The sequence below is a fragment of the Macaca nemestrina genome, chromosome 1 (genome assembly GCF_043159975.1).
Source record: "Macaca nemestrina isolate mMacNem1 chromosome 1, mMacNem.hap1, whole genome shotgun sequence".
In the NCBI taxonomy this organism is placed as follows: domain Eukaryota; kingdom Metazoa; phylum Chordata; class Mammalia; order Primates; family Cercopithecidae; genus Macaca; species Macaca nemestrina.
This window is the reverse complement of record NC_092125.1, coordinates 104,813,399-104,831,380: the sequence shown is the minus strand read 5'-3', so window position 1 is coordinate 104,831,380 and position 17,982 is coordinate 104,813,399. Positions and strand designations below refer to the sequence as shown.

The 17,982-nt window shown below is 54.3% G+C and overlaps 2 protein-coding genes across 8 annotated transcripts; both read right to left on the bottom strand.

The window, feature by feature from the left end:
* Positions 1-663: 663 nt before the first annotated feature.
* LOC105497980 (PBX homeobox interacting protein 1) lies at positions 664-12,206 on the bottom strand. 5 transcript variants are annotated; one of them, XM_011769630.3, is made up of 11 exons: positions 12,071-12,206; positions 9,714-9,800; positions 7,845-7,971; positions 7,523-7,587; positions 7,284-7,449; positions 4,397-4,630; positions 4,246-4,269; positions 3,894-3,976; positions 3,669-3,800; positions 1,804-3,032; positions 664-1,344 (listed from the first exon to the last, which is right to left on the bottom strand). In XM_011769630.3, exons 2-11 carry the CDS (start codon positions 9,762-9,764, stop codon positions 1,242-1,244), a joined length of 2,214 nt encoding a protein of 737 aa, XP_011767932.2. In that variant the 5' UTR covers positions 9,765-9,800; positions 12,071-12,206; the 3' UTR covers positions 664-1,241. The 5 variants fall into 5 exon arrangements, with proteins under 5 accessions (XP_011767932.2, XP_070940645.1, XP_011767934.2 ...); XM_071084544.1 differs by lacking the exon at positions 12,071-12,206 and adding an exon at positions 11,159-11,670 and having other exon boundaries at positions 9,714-9,803; XM_011769632.3 differs by lacking the exon at positions 12,071-12,206 and adding an exon at positions 9,495-9,622.
* Positions 12,207-13,023: 817 nt separating this feature from the next.
* LOC105497984 (pygopus family PHD finger 2) lies at positions 13,024-17,962 on the bottom strand. 3 transcript variants are annotated; one of them, XM_011769641.2, is made up of 3 exons: positions 17,865-17,962; positions 16,953-17,002; positions 13,024-15,834 (listed from the first exon to the last, which is right to left on the bottom strand). In XM_011769641.2, the coding sequence occupies exons 2-3, from the start codon at positions 16,992-16,994 to the stop codon at positions 14,770-14,772; spliced, it is 1,107 nt and encodes a 368-aa protein (XP_011767943.1). In that variant the 5' UTR covers positions 16,995-17,002; positions 17,865-17,962; the 3' UTR covers positions 13,024-14,769. The 3 variants fall into 3 exon arrangements, with proteins under 3 accessions (XP_011767943.1, XP_011767940.1, XP_011767941.1); XM_011769638.2 differs by lacking the exon at positions 17,865-17,962 and adding an exon at positions 17,451-17,760; XM_011769639.3 differs by lacking the exon at positions 17,865-17,962 and adding an exon at positions 17,177-17,425.
* Between the last annotated feature and the right edge of the window lie 20 nt (positions 17,963-17,982).

Here is a 17,982-nt window from a genome sequence, read left to right as displayed (position 1 = left end):
CTCAGGAAGGACTTCCTAGAGAACAGCCAAGGGGAGTCTGGTCATCTTGGGAGGGCTGGCCAGTGGAGCAGGCCCTGGGGTGAGTGAGGTAGGGTCTGAGATTTTGGGGATAGTGAGTAGTGGGAGAGGCAAGGTCTGGAGCAAATGTGGAGCCAGGGTGCCACCTAGTGGCTCCCTCACCTCCCCAGCCCCAGAAGCTCTTCCTTCTGGGCCTGGGTTCTCTTCCCTCCTCCACACCCTTCCCTAAAGAAGGCAGTAATTTTTGAGTGCCCAAAACAGGAGAGGCATTTTTCTTGCATTGCTTTATTTAATCTCTTCCCCAGCCCTTCCATTGCCTTTTTTGAGGATAAGAAACCCAAAGTTCCCAGAGATTAACTTGCCGAAGATCACTTAGCCTGGATTTGAGCCCGAGACTCAGACTCCAAAACCCACACTCAGTTTGCTACATCTCCCAGGGGTGCTGCCAAGGCAGCTGTGAGCAAAAGGAGAAGTGTCAGCTTCTCAAGGGCCTAGGGTTTGTTGGAAGGGCAAGGCAAGGGCAAAGGGTGATACAGGGCAAAGGGGGATACAGGACAAGGGGAGAAGTATCAGTGCCTGGGATGGACCCATCCATTCAGGCAGAGGGTGTGGGGTGTCCCCCGTGCTTAGAAACCACCCAGCATCACAGCTATAACAGCACTTTATTGGGATCTGAGTCTACAGTTCACATAGGGAGGTAAGGCCATAAGAGAAGCAGGGGTTAAAAAAAGGGGGGACTTCACCCCCTGGGGACAGCTGCTTCCAAACCCAGCAAAACCCCAGGGAAAGTCCTCGTGCTAGGCCTCGAGCCAGCAACTGTAGTCAAATCCCAAGGCGCTGGTCAGCATGTGGGTCAAAGGGGCCCACTCTGGGGACATACACGCAAGAGGATGAAAGCTCTTTAGCTTCACAATCAGATTGCCTTCCCCACACCCCACCCCAAAACAGGCTCCTCTCCCATCTCCCCCTTCACAGTGACAAAACACAAGCCCACATCCCAGGGCCTGGAGTATTTGCATACATTTGCATAGACGGAAACCGGTCCAGCTAAGGCCTTCTTCTAGATAAAGTGACATCAGTGCAGGGCTGGTGATTTTGCTCTACTGTGTGAAAGATATCCGAGGACACCAAACAAGCCAGGACAGAGTCTATCCTCCAGGAGTTAGATAACGCTGGGATCTTGGGCTGGGCCAGGCCAAGGCCATTCACTGTGGGGCAGGGTGTCAGCCCCGGTGGTGCTGGTGGTGGTGGTGGCGGCTATGGCTGTGTCCCTCCGTGGGCCCCGCAGCTCTTGGGCTCTGTGAGTGCTTGTCCTTCTTCCCTGACCTGTGGGGAGAAAAAGGCCTTTAGGGGACAATACTATGTGATGAAAATGGGTTCCCCGAGGAGAGAGGACCCTGCTCCTCCCAGTGAAGCTGACTTGAGCAGGCACCGCCAAGCATCTGGGGGGAAAACCTGGTCTCCCATGATGAAGGCTCCAGTCAGGGAGGCAGGAAGATGGGGATCTCCCTCGTCCCCTCAGCCATGCAGGTAGAGGTAGGGCAGGGCAACTCAGGAGAAAGAATCCCCCCACCCAAAAGGGGACTGCTCAGGACCACTCTGGGGTAGGGAATAGGCAGCTTCCTGCCCTCAAGGGAAGAAAGGAAGCGGACCTGGATGCCTTTTCTAAGGGAAGCCAGCTGGGGACCAAAAGTAGGGATACATCCTCAAACTAATGACCCTTGCTCTTCACATCCTCCCAACTGCCTCTGTCCCACCCAACCCAATTCCCCTACAGCTGCCCACCTCTTCTTCAGTGCTTTGTCTCCAAAGAAGTGGCTGAAGATGAAGTCCTCAAAGTCATCTACTTCATCATCATCACCTGTCTGTTGCACAGCCACCTCCTCCAAGCTGTCCTCCAGGGCATCCACAAAATCCCGGAAGCGGAGGCGGTCATGACGGAAGACGCCATCCTCACCAAAGAAAGCAGGCGAGAGGGGTAGCTCCTTGGTCAGCTGCCCAGCCCAGGGCAGCCGTGCCAGGTATGTTCTTAGCAGAGAGGCCAGCTCCTGTTGCCGCACTGGGGCTAGCTCTGTGCCGAAGAAAGTCAGGCCCTCCTGCCGGGCACACTCAGCCACACCTGAGCAGCCCTGGGGTGCCCGGTACTTGGGCCTCAACAGCTCTGCCCAGGATGGCAGGGGGTCATGGCTGTCCTTAGCCCCTTCCCTCCACCGAGGTTGCTTCTGCTTTTCTCCAGAGGAGTGGAAGCTACCACTTTTCCTTGGGGGTTCCTTCAGGCCCTGTCGCTTGCCCTCCTTCTTGCTCCCCCACTCCACCCTTGGCCTGCCCTCCTTCCACCTTCCTGCCAGCTCCCTGTCCTCCTGACCTCCCCTATTCTTCTTCCGTTCCCGGCCAGATTCTTCCTTCTTATGGTTCCAGTGCTCAGCTTTCCGGTCCCTCTGCCCATCCCACCACTTTTCCTTTCCACTCCACTCCCTGGAATTCTGGAAGTGGGGCTTCTGGTGCCAGGCCTCTGAGGCATTGGCAGAGACCCCAGGGTCCTGGCCCCAGTTCTCCAGGCTCTGCAGTTTCTGGGCCAATCTGTGACCCAGCTCAGCCAAGCCAGCGTGAGCTGGGTCCCCATGGCCGGCATCCTTCAAGCTCCTCTCCAGGTCCTGCTGTACAGACCCCAGCAGCCGTCGCTGCCTCTCCAACTCTTGCCTTAATGCCTGTGCCTCAGCCTCCAGCTGTTCCTTCTGCTTCAGGAAGCTGAGTTCTGGCTCCTGCTCCCTGGGGCCTTGCTCCTTGATGGCCTTGTCACCCTGTGGGCCTCTACCCCCACTGAGGCACACTCCATCCATGCCCCGGACACAGTCGGCCTCCAGCCCCTGGAGCCGGGCCCGCAGCTGCTGCAGCTCTGACTCCAGAGCCCGCTGGAAGGCTTCGCCCTGCTGCAGAGCGCCCCAGAGCTGGGCGTTCTCCTCCTCTAGCCCTTTGGGCTGGTGCATCAGGCTCTGAAGCTCTTCCTTCTGGGCCTGGAATATGGTTTGGGATGAAGGAAGTCACAAAGAGTTCTTGTCAGGATAGCCCCAATGCTTTCTACCCCAATTCCATTCCATTATAGCGGGCAGTAGCCTGAGCCCCTTTTATGGCCTGGAACACCCAGAGGATTTGGTTTTCATCCTCTACCCCATGTCCATCATGAATGAGACACAGGGATCCCCAAATTCCATCTTGGGTCTCGGCACATATATATGTATATATGTCTTTATATAAGCACACACTTCCTAGATTCACCTAAGGATAGCCAATGTGTGGCTCTCACGGTTTTGTTTCCACTTCCTATACCTGGAACAGTGTTAACTGATCATGGCACTTGGCATGTTCTTTAAATCCTTTTCCACACAGTGCTCCAGGCAGACTACACCAGTCAATCACAGGTGATACCATGTATGTTTCACGTACCATGTGGAACAGGTATGCCAGCCCTGGACCAAACCTTAGCACAAGGGATGTGAACCCAGAACTGGGAAAATGCCCTGACTATAGTGGGAGAGGGGAGGGTCAGGATGTGTGGGTAAATAGGAAACATTCCTTTTGGGGGAGAATGCTAGGACAGACACCTGGCCTAGGTGGGTTACCCTAGCCCAGCCCCTCCTGCCTATGCCCACCTGCAGCTGGGCCTGCAGTAGCCGGATGTCCTGGTTCTCCTTGGCCAGCTTGTCCAGCAGAAGACCCATGTTCTGCAGGCTGGGGACACGGTCAGGAGGCACTGAGGACTGCAGCTGTTCCCTTAGCCCATCCTGAGGGCAGAAGAGCCTGTTATGCCATGCTACCCCACAGCCCAGGTTCTCCCCAGCCAGGCCCCACCTGCCTCTGGAGATATTCACACATACCTGCCTGTCCCCCACAGCATCCAGCAGCTCAGGGTCTGACCCAGTGTCCGGGAGGACCTGCAGCTCCACTTCCTCCATGGGCCCTGTGGGAAAGGGAAGTCCTGAAACTGGTCCTGAGGCACACAGAGCCCATTCTCCCCACACCCTCCCATTCACACAGTCACCACTCCTGTTCAGGACCCATCCTGTGGCTGAGAGGTCTGGTGAGGTAAAGAGCCAAGGGGCACCCTGAACCGCTGACAAGGCCACTAACTGAGAAATAAATGTGAGCCCCCATCACCCCTACTCCTGACCCAGAGAACCAAAGAACACACAAAACCTCCCAGCACAGGCCAGGCCCCTCCCTACTCACCAGTCTCAGACTCTGAGAGGCCACCTAAGGATAGAGACAGAGGAGTCTGATGAGGCCCTCAGGGAGGGGTGAGGTGAAATAAGGTGAGAACATGGCAGGAGGGCAGGCAGGTGCGGAAGCCCAAAGCCCCAGCCTCAGAGGTACCACTCACCCGAGAAGAGGAGGACCCCCAGGCCCAGCAGAACCAGGGCCCCGAGGAGGCACATGTTGAGGGAGATGCCCAGCTCCCCGCCTGCACCCTCCCCCCCGGCCTGGGTCTCCACAGCCAGGGGCACCAAGGGCTGAGGTGCGCCGGCCTCCCGGCCCCGCCGTCTCCGCAGACCCTCCACGTCCACGTCGGTGTCATCCTCACTGCTGGAGCAGCGGCCCTCCTCTCTGATCCAAGCTAGGGGAAAGAACAGGGACAGGGCAGTGAGGTGACTGGAGAGACGGGAAGACACAGGGAGAGGGGGAAGCAGAGGAAGGCACAGGGAGGGAGGTCCTCAGCCCTGACCCCAGAGAGGGGCACATGAAGACCCTGCCCACTTGCCCACTTCTGCCTAGGCACTGATGACTGCCCCTGCCCAGTCTGGAGGCAGGAGACCAGTGCTGTCAATCTACAAGCTATAAAAGCCATTTTCATCCTGAAAGTATCCTCCTTCCTCAGTGTGTGCCGTGCATCAAACCTCTGCAGCTATTACCATCCTCCTGGGTCCCCTCCAAACTCTCTGGCCACTCCTTCCCATTCTCCCTCCCTGGCTCTTCCCTGATCCTAAAGTCGGTGGTCTCCCTAGCACCATTTCAGGTTCTCTGCTCTTCTCACTGTACACATAGTCACTCTCTCACCACCACTGACACCCCGCTTCAGCAATGAGTCCTTAGTGTGTAACTCCTGACTTGACATCCCAGAGCTCCAAGCCTGTATGTCTGACTGCCTACTGGCCACTCCCTCTGGGACCAAACATTCAACACGCTGCCCTGCAAACTGGTTCTTTGCTAGTGTTTTCCCAATTCAGGGGAAGGCACCGCTGCCACCACCTAGCTAACCTAAGCCCTCCCTTTCCACCTCACATCCAATTTCACAGTTCTACACTGAAACATCTTGACAGTCCACCCCTGTTCACAACCCACACTGTACCTGCGTTAGTTCAGGTCTGTATCTTCTTTCTTTTTTTTTTTTTTATATTTTTAAATTTTTATTTATTTTTATTTTTTGAGACAGGGTCTGGCTCTGTCACCCAGATTGGAGTGCAGTGGCGCGATCACAACTCACCGTAACCTCTGCCTCCCAGGCTCAAGTGACCCTCCCACCTCAGCCTCCCGAGTAGCTGGGACTATAGGCATGCATCTTTACGCCCGGCTAATTTTTTTTTTTTTTTTGTATTTTTTTGTAAAGATGGGGTTTTGCCATGGTTCCCAGGCTGAGCTCAAGTGATCCACCTGCCTCAGCCTCCCAAACTGCGATGATTACAGGTGTGAGCCACCACACCCAGCCTATTTTTATTTATTCTATTTTATTTATTTATTTACATTTTATTTTATTTTTTGAGGCAGAGTCTACCTCTGTCACCCAGGCTGGAGTGCAGCGGCACGATCTTGGCTCACTGCAACCCCCACCTCCCGGGTTCAAGCGATTCTCCTGCCTCAGCTTCCCAGGTAGCTGGGAAGTAGTTGGGACTACAGGTGTGCACCACCACACCTGGCTAATTTCTGTATTTTTAGTAGAGATGGGATTTCACCATGTTGCCCAGGCTGGTCTCAAACTTCTGACCTCAGGTGATCCACCCACCTTGGCCTCTCAAAGTGTTGGGACTACAGGCGTGAGCCACCGCACCCAGCCGCCTATTTTTCTTTTTTTTTTTTTTTTTTTTTTTTTTTGAGATGGAGTCTCTCTCTGTCACCCAGGCTAGAGTGCAGTGGCGCGATCTCGGCTCACTGCAACCTCCACCTTCCGGGTTCAAGGGATTCTCCTGCCTCAGCTTCTCGAGTAGCTGGGACTACAGACGCATGCCACCATGCCCGGCTAATTTTTTATTTTTAGTAGAGACGGAGTTTCACCATCTTGGCCAGGCTGGTCTCGAACTCCTGACCTTGTGATCCACCCGCCTCGGCCTCCCAAAGTGCTGGGATTACAGGCATGAGCCACCGCACCCGGCCAATTTTTATTTTCTTTAGAGACAGGGTCTCGCTTTGTTGCCCAGGCTAGAGTGCAGTGGGATGACCATGGCTCACTGCAGTCTTGAATTCCTGGGCTCAAGCAATCCTCCTATCTCAGCCTCCCAAAGCCCTGGGATTATAGGTGCAAGCCATCGTGCCCGGCCCAGGTCTGCATCATCTTTTCCTGACCAGTGCAGTTGCCTCCTAAATGACCCCCAGGCCCTCCATCCTGTCACTCAACAGGGACCAATTCCTACACTCCTCTGCCACAAGCCTGGAACAGAGCTCCTTAGCATAAGACAAGTGGTCCCCACTCCTTTGCTGATGCTGCAGCCTTGGCCTAAAATAATCTCTTTCCCCTGCCCTACGTACCAAAAGCCTACTCTGCGCTCAGGGCTCCACTCAAATGTCACCTCTCACTGTCCCAGCCTCTCCCTTGCTCTCAACCAGTCTCCTGACTGAATGGCCTCTCCCTCCTTTGGGAGTACCTTAATTATATTTCTGTACTTCTCTTAGGTCTGATATGCACCTTGGCTCAGTCTGATCTGCCGCTTACATAGGCGGTAACCACTCATCTTCCCTCTGCCCAGGCCCAGGGCCAGCACAAGGAAGGGACTCCAGAAATGAGGGTTGAATTCTGGAGGCAAGAAAAGAGGAGGCCCCCATGGCAGAGAGGAAAGAGCCAACCAGATGTGGGCCCTGCCCCTTACCAGCAGTGTGACCTTGGTCAAGTCATTCAACCTTTCTGGGCCTCAATGTCCCAGGGGTAGTGGTGAGAAAGGAGAGCACCAAGGTGCTCAGCCCCAGGGCCTGGACCAGAGCATGTCCTCAGTAGTGATGGCTGATCCCTCTCCTATACCTTCTAGAAGGAGAGTGACAGGAGAGACAAGGAGGACTCTCACCTGCTTTGGGGGTTGAAGGCAGGTTCTGTGGAGGGCTCTGGCCTTCCAGGTCCTGTGTGTCTGGTCCCAGGCCTGTCACCACGGTGGTCTCCTGCAGGTCTCCCTGGACTACTGTGTCTCCGGGACCAGGAGACTCCACACCACAAACATCATCTTCCAGGGTGTCCTAACGCAGATGCAGAAGTGAGCAGCTGCTAGCCCTCCCCACCTCCCTTCCTTCCCACAGGGAAGCTCCTCACCTTGACCTCAGCCTCCTCTGTTAGAATGCTGCCAGACTGAGGGCTTTCAGTCTGGAAGAGTGTCCCTGTGGTAGGAGAAAAGGCCCAGAAAAACCCGCTGCCCCAGCTGAATTTGCTATGCAGTCCTCTTGTCTCCCACGGGCCCCCACCAGGTTGGAAGGGGCAGGAAAAAGCCAGATGGAATGAGAAAAGGAGTTTGTCAACTGAGATTAACGGAGAAACTAAAACGAACCAGCCTCCCTTTCTCTGAGGAAACTGGGAAACCCCAAAATATGGAGAATAGCTTTGTCTGGTAAGCCACATCCTAAGCAGGGCCTGGTACCTTCTCCATCCATGGTCCCAGCTAATTCTTCCCCATCTGCCTTGGAGGGGCTGTGAGGGGCCTGTAGGGCTCTCTCAGATTCTGGGTCCATCCTAGATGCCGGGCCCAGCGTCTCCACGGGTAGGCTCTGGGAGGAGAAGTGCAAGGAGAAGGGCTGCACCCAAGAATGGGGCCCCAGCCCACATCCCAGAAACACATATGTTCAGTCATGAGCCGGCCCGAAAAGGGGCTCCGGGCAGCACCAAGTGCTTGGCCATTCCCCAGCCTCACTCACTGTGAGGAGGAACTTTCAGGGGCCAGGTTTCCGCTACACAGAGAAGCACCACCACACCAAGGCACTGGATGCAGCACAAACCTGGTGCCCCACCGCCAGGAGGTGAGCTACAGCCTAGATTTCCCTCCCCTCAAGATCAGTAGCACTTCCTTCCCCACAGATGAACAACACAGATATTATAATATTAAGGGTAGGAGGAAGGTAAGAGAACAAAGTTCCCTGGGTGCCCACGGGTCACAGTTATGCCTCCCGGGGTGTCACTGCAGCTGCCCTCTCAACTGGACAACTACTTACATCTCCTAAGCCTTTCTGGCCTTTCCCACTGGCCCCTGACACTCCCCCGACACCCAGCAGCTGCTCACAGAAGCCCAACCCACCCCAACCACAGACAGCCTGTCTCCAGGGTGCTCTCCCTGAACATTCAGCCCTGGCCACACAGCCTTGGCCTCCTCCCTCTGCCTACTCCCCTTCCGCAGGGCCCTGGCCTGCCACCTGCCCCGTGGCTCCAACTATCCCTTTGAGAATAATGCTTCATCTTACTTGTGTCTTTGCCATTTTCAAAACATTTTTATTCTCATGGTCCCTCCTATAAGGCAAAAATCATGACCCCCATTTTACAGGAGAGGACAGAGAGATGACATGGCATGCCCAAGGTCCCCCAGCTGTCAACAAAGACACCTCAACAGGAGGCCAGGGCTCTGAGAGCCTGGTGCCCATCTGCTCATACCTGCCTTCCCTCTGCCAGCGAGTCCCAATCCATGTATCTTGCTCCAGCATCATCCCCAAGGTCAACTCCTTACTCCCAGCTGGGTTCCTCAAGAGCACCTCAAACTCAACATATTGAAACTGAGCTCCTCCCCTCCTCCCCTCCTGGTGGCTCTAATATACAAAGTCGCAAGGTCTTGGAACTCTCAGAGATGCCTTTGACAAATTTTTGCCATCCCTTCTCTAGCCACTCAGTTCCCCATCCTACCAGCCCCCTTCTCCCTCCTCAGTGGGCTTCTGCCCCACCAGCTGCTACCTGGACTGCTGCAGGGGGTCTTCAAAACACTCTCTCCCTGTTCCCACCCAGGCTGCACAGTGGCTTCACCCTCTGCCCAAGACAATGATTGTCCTGATCCCTCTAACCCAAAGCCCCACATTGATTTCCCATCAGGATGAGGCCTGAAGGCCTCAGCCAGGCCCTTCAGGTCTCTTCCAGGGGTTCCGAGGTTCTGCCCCCAACCTCACTCCAACACTGGCTCCAACCCACGTCTCCACATCACCCATGGGTGTCCCACAGTCTCCCCCAGCATGGCTTTCCCCACTATCGCCTTGGGACCTTTGTTCACATTGGTCTCTCCATTCGAAATCCCTCCCTACTTGTCTCAGCTTACCGAACTGGTCCCTTCTTTCATAGCATGGTCCAAGTGCCAACACTTGAGCCCTGGGGCCCGATCTCCTTCTTCCTGCTACTGGAGTTCCTCTAACAGCCAGCAGGAAGTGATGCAGGTGACCATCAGGACTAAGGAAAAGGACCCACCAAGAAAGAAGCCCAGCACTGCAGAAACACCCCCCAAGCCTGCCCCCATGGTTCCCAGGCCTGCTCTTCATACCTCGGAGCCAGCAAGCACCCAGCTATTATCAGAGTCTGGGCAGGAGGCCATAGTTGCTGAGGTCCCTGAGGCTGCTGTGGCTGCCACCTGCAGAAGAAAGCTCTCTTAAGGATGGGTGCTCCTTTCAGGAGGGGCAGGATGCAGAAAGCAGCCTTGGCTGGGTTCCAAGGTTCAAGTGCTGGGCAGCAGCCTCCAGAACCAAGCCTGGTTCCAGTCCTCCTCTCCCTGATACCCCAACTCTTCTAAGCAGTATTTGCCTTGCAAATCAGAATCTGCCAACAGCCACAGAGAAGCCAGCCTCTTCCAGGGACCAACAGGGCCTTGGAAAACTGAACTGACCTTGAAAGGTCAAAGTAGCATAGGCTGGAAAGGCTCTGGGGAATTCCAGTCCAGCCCCCTGACATTTTAGTCAGGGAAGATTAAGCCCAGCAAGGTTGACAGACTTAACTTGCCAATAAGAAGCCTTGCCCTCCCTTCCCAACACCAGGTACCTACACAATCACTACCTTCTCCCCCAGGACCTGCAAAGGAAGACTTGATGGCCTCTTTCAGCCCTAAATGTCCCACCACTTGCCCAGCATAAGTCCTTGGTATGGTCTAGTTCAATGGTTCTCAATCTTGGTTGCACATTGGAATCACCTAAGATTTTGATTCAATTGAGTTGGGGTGTAGGCCCAGGCGTGGGTCTTTTTAAAAACCTCTCAAATGATTCTCATGCGCACCCAGGGTTGAGAACCACTGGCATAGCTTAGATTCACCTGGATGCACCTTTTATAAGTCTCCTCATCACTCTCAGCTCCATCATAAATTCTGTTTACCTTCTTAGTAATCGCCAGAGTTTGGTGTTAGGGAACTTGAAGGTGACTGGGAAAATGGATTTATGGCAACTATCATGTATATATACACCACTTTATAGCTTGCAAAAGATAGACAAAAATCAGGGCTATGGTCCTGCACCTCGTTAATCTGCTCTGACTTGACAGGGACAGGGGAGGGAATCACTCCAGTTTCCAAAGCCTGACTGACACAAAGCAGAGTAAGAAGAGAGGGATCCGCCCCTTCATCCAAGGCTAAGACAGTTCCCTCAGGCAGCTCCTGTTGGGACCAGGCATAAAGGTGGAAGGATAGATGAGCTGACCTCTCAAGAGTACTGGATTGTGATCCTTCAGAAGAGGATAAATGACTGCTTCCCCAGCACTTTATAAGGAAACTCAGGAAAAGGGAAGTGAGGCTGGGACAGTACGGCAGTTCTACCTTCGAAACCAACCACATTATCCCCTTCTGTTTGAGCTGTTTTCAAGTCCCACGTGGTGCCCTAAATAACCTCCTGTGGCTCCTGCCAGTCAAGATCCAAGTCCTGGATAGGTCTTTCCCAATGCCCATCCTCCCAGACACATGCACCCATCCCACACAGAGACAGGAAAATGGCTGTAATGACTTCCCTGTACCAAGTCCAAAAGGACACCCTGGCATGCATTTCTAAGTATCCATAGAGCCATGGCTGTTCAGCCTTCCGCTTGTGGCTCCGCCCCCGCCGTTGTCATCATCTCCCCATCCCCAGTTGCTGACTGTTAACAGGTGGTGGCAGGAAGGAAGTGGCAGCAGCTTGGGCTGAAGTCCCTGTTTATCCCTAGCTGTGTGTACAGCCTGCTCAGGTCCTCTAGAACCAGGCACCATGGCAACCACAGTGATGTCAGACCCACTGTCTCCATGGAAACCAGCAAAGGTATTTGGGTCAACAAAACAAATACTTATAAGACCCAAATAGGAGACACTCTGAAGCTCCTATACTCTGGGTCCCAAACCCTGATATCTCTCTCTTGGTTAGGTTAACCCAGGATTCAAAAAAATACCCCTCTTCTCCCAAGCCAGCATCTCACTGCCTTATTAGGAAGTTCCTTCTCCTGTCTAATCTCCACCCTTCCCTGCTGTGTTTCCAGATCTTTTTCTTTTCATCGACCTTCTGGAAGAAAACCCACCTCCACTCCCTCCCCCCACCCCCTTCTTTTCATTCAGGCAGGATTCAACAAACACCTCCTGTAAGGATTATGACAGAGACTTCTGCTATTTCTAAAAAACAGCTAAAGGGGGAGCTCTCCCACTCAGTACAAAGCTAGGAAGTCTCGTCTCTAGTTAATTTAAACTCTTCTAACAGTTGCGCCTCCAAACCTCTAAAGCAAAGGATCTAGGGCCACTTGCCTGGGGTTCCTGTTTTGTTAGTGTCGGCACCTGGCCCTCCTCCCCCAGCCCGGAAATCAAAAGCAGCTCATTCCTTCTAGATTAGTTCCGCCTTCCCTTTTCCTTATTCCACCCCCGTCACAGGGAATCTGTGGACCCCTTCCCAGCTAAGGCATTACCTGACCCAGCTCTTGCTTCGGTCTTCAGCTTAACTTGTTGCTGGCTTCCCTTCGTTTGCAGCCCGAGAAGAGAATCATGTGACCAGAAACTGACCAATGAAAAGTCAACATCCCCAAGGGGGCGGAAACTTTTGGCCAATAAGAGAAGGACTTGAGAGTCAGGGGAGGGGAAGGGAGGTCTAGCGACAGGGCCCCTAAACTTGAGCTTACCGGGTGGACGACCGAGGTCTCAGCTAACTGTATCCTGAGTTTCCTGCCCTTCTTTCCCAGTGTCTAAACAGTTTCTAGAGGCAACCCCCTCCCCCACAAACTGAGAGAAAGGCAGAGGGTGCAGTCTTCTGAGATGACGAAGGGGCCAGGTTGGTCCCCGGATAGACAGAGACAGCTGTGAGATGGGGGAAGGGAGAGAGACAGGTCGCAAATCCAGGGTGTGGAAATAGCCCTCCTGCCGTTCTCCCCAATCTGCTCCAGCACAGACTGCTTAAAAGATGCCATGGCTGCTTTTAAAAGAACTATTGGGGGACGGGAACGATCTGAAAAACATCCCAAAATGAAATTTGCTGTAACAGGAGTAGCCCCTCCCCTCACCCTTAGAGCTACACTTGCTCCCTAACCCAAACAACTGGGAGGTGGGTGGGGTGCTAAACCCAGAAGAGCTCAAGCACTTGTCTTCCAGAGGCTTTGGTGCCAAATCCTCCTGGCTCCAGGCCTGGACCAGGAATATGCTCAGAAAGGAAACTCAGTTTCTCACAACTGAGACACAGGGGGATGGGCGGGGAAACACAGGCCTCCCTTGGCTCAGCAGCTTATACCAGGGTCAGTTCAGGGGCCAGATCTGCCATTCCCACTCCCAGGGACCCTGGGGAGTATACATATCCTCAACCTCTAAGCACCCTACCCAGCAGTGACAGTGGCTCATTCCAGCCTTTTCACACAGCAACAGCAAGGAGTCCTTGTCTGGGATTTTAGTCATTTTATTAATCCAACAGTACAAAAGACCCCCCACCACCACCGCATTCTGCCATCACTTTCTTCCAAAAAGTAGTGGAGTGAGAGGGCGAGAGGGAGCAGATCCAGCAAAGACACTCCCCCAGGAGCCATTTTACAAAATGCGGAGCGGGGGAAGACAACACAAAAATAGCAACAGATAAATGGGGCAAACAGAACCACAAACACAAGAGGTGAGCAGCGGGGTGGCGGGCGGGGGGGGGGGTTGCCATCTACACCGTTTTAGTGTGGGGGACACTGGGAACGATGCCCAGAGGCTGCGCTCTCCTCCCGGCCTCAAAGGTTGTCAGCTCCACCAGAGCAAGGTCTTCTCTCCTCATGCCAGGAACTGAGAGATGTGGGGGTAGGGGACCACTAGGTCTTTGCCACTATACCTCGAGCCGGGGAACCCCTGACTTCTCTGAGGAGGGCCCGCTTTCCCCACGCACAGAGGAATGTGTGCATGAACCAAAAAGGAGAATGAGCAGCGCTAAGGTCCTCATCAGGCCCCAGGCCCGTCTCTGGCAGGCAGTGCTTAAAAAATAAAAAAGGACAAATAAAACCCAGTGCAGGCCTTTGGCTGAGAGGAATGAGAATTGCTAATCACCAGGCCCAAGATATGAAAGAATAGCAGAGAAGCAACAAACTCCAGGCTCTTCTGCCTTTGAGTACCATGGCAATGAGGATCCCGCCACATCCCCTACCCACAGGCTGTGACAGGACCTCACCTGGATCCTTTTATCAGGGAAGAAATGAGGTATAAGGGCTCTGCGCCTTTTCAAGCTTTCCTTCAATCAAGCCAGGAAGGCAGGGGAATAAGGGCACCGAAAGTTGAAGAACACACGGAGTATAATGTGCAACAGATGGGCTGGGGGAGGAGGGTACCACCAAAATCCAGACTTTCAGGACAGCCCAAACTTCAAATATTCTGGTCTGTCAGATAACATATCCCAATTTTTGGCAAAAATATGGTCATTAGGAGAAAAGCATAAGAGAGGCTGAGAAAGGACCAGTGACTTTGGTATGAGGAAGGTATGTCCTGACAGCATCTCTCACCTACTGTCTTGAAGCCCCAATCACCAAGAAACTGCCATAACCAGGAACTCTCCTGCTTCTTCAGGCTATTTGGTTCTCTGAGAGGGGAGGGGTTGGGTAAGCCTTGGAAGAAGCAAAGGAGTGGGTAGAAAAAGGGGAAAACCCCCATTTATTCCCTAAAGCTGTCTCCCAGAGCCCATAAAAGGGCTATTGCAGGGATGGCAAGACCCCAATTCCTCTGGCCAGAAACCTTTAACACTTGACTCCAAAAACTAAGGCTGGAGCTGTGGGGCTCGGTAGGGGTGTTAGGCACAGGTGTTAGGGGCATCCATCATCAGCAGAGGGAACACCCCTGCCCTCCGGATCTTCCTCCAGCCCCTCTTCTCTTGCAGCCACACTCCTGGGCCTCCAGAAATAGCCACAAAATGGCTCTGCTCAGCAGGGCTTTGGTTTCCTGGATCTCTGTAGATCTCAACATGTAAGCTTCCCAAAAAAGTGAGCAATCCAGGCTCTTCTGCCTGCCCACCTCAATTCCTTTTCTGCTCCCAGGAGCAACTGTTTCTGCCCCATGGGGATGGAAAACCAGTGGAAACAAGGACCAAGAGCCAGACATCAAAAAAATCACCCTGGAAGAGCAGGGAGAGACATGTGCACTTCCCTGGGCCACTTCGCCAGCATCACCCATCGTTAGCAGCCACCAGCTGCCCCATGCCCTCGCGGATGTAGACAGACTGGATCTCCTTGGTCTTGAGGCAGAGATCGCAGGCCCAGACAGCAGAAGCTTCAGTGGTCAGTAGCCCATAGGCGCTCTCAGTCATGCCTGTGCACTCACGGTGGAACCACTTCTGGCAGGAAGCCTCACACAGAATGGCATCCTGGTCATCATTCACCTCACTCCGACAGGCACCACATGGGTACACCAAGCCTGGGGGAGGCTGGGGCCCAGAGCCCCCACCTGCCTTGCCAGGGGGTGCCAAGCTGTTGGCATCTGGAGTGCCCCCACCCCGCCCACTACTGTTTGGGGGGAAACTGGGCTGGTTCCCATTAACAGCAGCAGCTGGGGAGCCTGAGTGGGGTTCCTGGGGAAAAGCAGTAGGGGCAGGTGGATTCAAGGGCTTCCCCCCATCCTCACCACCAGGGCCAGGAAAGCCAGGGTCTGGACCAGGAAAGGGACTTGTGTTAGGTGGCAGGCTGGGAAGCCCCTGACCAGGTCTCTGGAGAGAAGGGCCAAAAGGAGCCCCTGGCTGAGCAAATCGTTGGGACAGAGAAGGTGGGCCCAACTCTGCTCTGGGAGGCTGTCCCATGGTGGGTGAGATCATGGGACCAAATCCCCCAACTGGGCCCGGCATCATCTGCCCGCTGGGAGGACTAAAGTTTTGACCTAGAGGCTGGTTGAAGGGTTGGCTGGGAAAATTCATGTTGCCTGGGGGTGGGTAGCCAGGGCCCTGGGGGGGCATGTTGAAAGCAGGGCCCATAGGATTGGGAGGGAAGGGGGGTGGCTGTCGACGAAGTGGCTGGGGGCCCCCTCCAACTCCAGTGCCATAGCCTGGGGGTACCTGGCCCGCCATGCCCCCCTGCACGCGGAAGCCTCCAAAGGGCACAGGACTGCCAAGGAATGGAGGGGCTGCACCCCCCACCTTGGGGGCTCCGAAGTCATCTTCAAAAGGGTTGGACGCAACCAGGTGATCCACCATGGGAGTCGGGGGTGGTGCAAACTCCGTCAGATGTGAGTATGCAGGGCCCTAGTGAGAAACAGTTGAGGGAAAGAGGGTCATGGAGGGAAACACAGAACTAAACCAAGAGAGCACTACCAACACAATACACATTTTGGAGGCTGATACTGGGCAGCTCAGGCCTAAAATCAATATGGACCACAGGCCAGGCACAGTGGCTGACGCCTCTAATCCCAGCACTTTGGGAGGTCGAGGCGGGCAGATCACAAGGTCAGGAGATTAAGACCATCCTAGCTAATACGGTGAAAACCCGTCCCTACCAAAAATACAAAAAAATTAGCCAGGTGTGTTGGTGGGCGCCTGTAGTACCAGCTACTCGGGAGGCTGAGGCAGGGGAATGGTGTGAACCTGGGAGGCAGAGCTTGCAGTGAGCCGAGATCTGGCCACTGCACTCCAGCCTGGGCGACAGAGCAAGACTCCGTCTCAAAAAAAATAAAAAATAAAAAAATATATGGACCACAGGCCGGGCACAGTGGTTCACACCTGTAATGCTAACACTTTGGGAAGCCGAGGCAGGAGGATCCCTTGAGCCCAGGAGTTTGAGCCCAGCCTAGGCAACACAGCAAGACTCTGTTACTACAAAAAAAAAAAAAAAAAAAAAACCAAGAGAAAGAGGGTGGAGAGTGGAACCAGTATAGTGCAGTAACTGTGTTTTAAAAACGGGCAGAACTAGAATGGAATCCCAGCTCTGACCGTGAAAAACAACCTCAAGACTGTGGAGCACGTATTTAACATTTTTAACCCCCAGATTTCTCGTCGTAAAATAGGGATAATGCCTATCTCCCCCAAACTGTTAAAGCATGTTAGCACAATCCCTGGCACTAAAAAAAGGCTCAGTAAGTGGAAGGTGTTACGTTATCATCATGAGGAAACCAGGACAGGAAACATGAAGGAGACTGGAACCCTGCGTGGTAAGAACTTTGGTCGAATCATCTCTAAGGAGAGAATACTTTCCCCTAAATTTGTTATAAGGTTCAGGGAAAGAACAAGAAACAAAGCAAGAAAGCCAGTTTTCTCTCTCCTCCCTGCAGCTGATGCAAGATACAAACAGATACTGGAATGGCAGAGTAGACAGTGTGCCGCCAAGGGGCTGCCGGGAACCACCCCCACCACCAACCACCATTCACCTGAGTATTTGACTTCCTTCGCTTCTTTTCTGGGCTCTTCATTTGCAGACCTGGAAGAGCGGCAAAAGAAAGACGCAGACAAGTTTCCCTGAGGTTTCCCCAACCTCTTTTCTCTCAGCCATGCTCTGAGGAACTCCTTTAACGTCAATACATACTTGCTTATTTATTCAACAAATGCTAACAAGGGGTGCAATATGAAAAATAGATCGTGAAGATGATCATACTCTCAGCTATGTCTTCCTTTAAATGAGAGATATCCCATCTTTCGATATCCTCAAGCTCCAAGTGACTACTGAATTCCATGTCGCTCCAAACTCTAGCGTCCTCAATGTGTGACACCTGCCCCCAACTCCTGGAGGATTACACCCACCCATCCTTTTCACCTGAGCCTCCCTTCAAGCCCTTCAGCCTGTGAAACGCCCCCCTCCCACCATCCCTCCCCTCTGAGGTTCCCAAGTCCTAGGCTTCTTCAGCCCCCGCTCCTCGCAGCGCTCTCACCGGCCTTGCCCTGCTTCCTCCCGGTGCTGGGCGGCGCAGGGGGCGGTGCGGGGCCGCCACCTCCCTCCAGCTTGTCCGGTGGGGGCGGCGCCGAGGCGGCCATGGAGTGAGGGACCGGGGTTAGCGGCGGCGGCGGGGGATGGAGGCGCCCTCGGGCTGCACCATCGCCCAGAAGGGGAGTCAGGGGCAGCACAGGCCCCCAAGCTGCAGCAACCACAAAGTGGGACGACAGGGAAGCGCCCAGCCGCGGCGCGAACTGCGCGCTCTCTCCAGACTCGCCGCCAGCCAGCGGCTGCAGCAACCGGAACCGGAACTCGGCGCGGCCACCACCACTAAGCGCGGCGGGGAGGGGGAGCAAGGACCGGACGAGACCCCACGCCAGAAAACAGGCGGCAGGCGAGGGGGGAGGCTTACCACTGCACCACGCGAGTGGAGAGGGTCGTTTCCGCTAGCGGCGGCCCACACCAGCTCATCGAGGGGCGGCGGCGCGCGGCCCTGCTGCCGGACCGTACCATCCCGGGCGGTGGAGCTA

Coding starts and splice junctions, on each gene's coding strand:
- LOC105497984 (XM_011769638.2), bottom strand. CDS start 17,553: ATGGCCGCCTCGGCGCCGCCCCCACCGGACAAGCTGGAGGGAGGTGGC. Junction 17,003..17,450: donor GAGGAAGCAGGGCAAGGCCG/GTGAGAGCGCTG, acceptor CCGCTCTTCCAG/GTCTGCAAATGAAGAGCCCA. Junction 15,835..16,952: donor GAAGGAAGTCAAATACTCAG/GTGAATGGTGGT, acceptor GTTTCTCACTAG/GGCCCTGCATACTCACATCT.
- LOC105497980 (XM_071084544.1), bottom strand. CDS start 11,212: ATGGCTCTATGGATACTTAGAAATGCATGCCAGGGTGTCCTTTTGGAC. Junction 3,977..4,245: donor CCTCTCAGAGTCTGAGACTG/GTGAGTAGGGAG, acceptor CCTTTCCCACAG/GGCCCATGGAGGAAGTGGAG. Junction 3,033..3,668: donor TACTGCAGGCCCAGCTGCAG/GTGGGCATAGGC, acceptor ACCATATTCCAG/GCCCAGAAGGAAGAGCTTCA.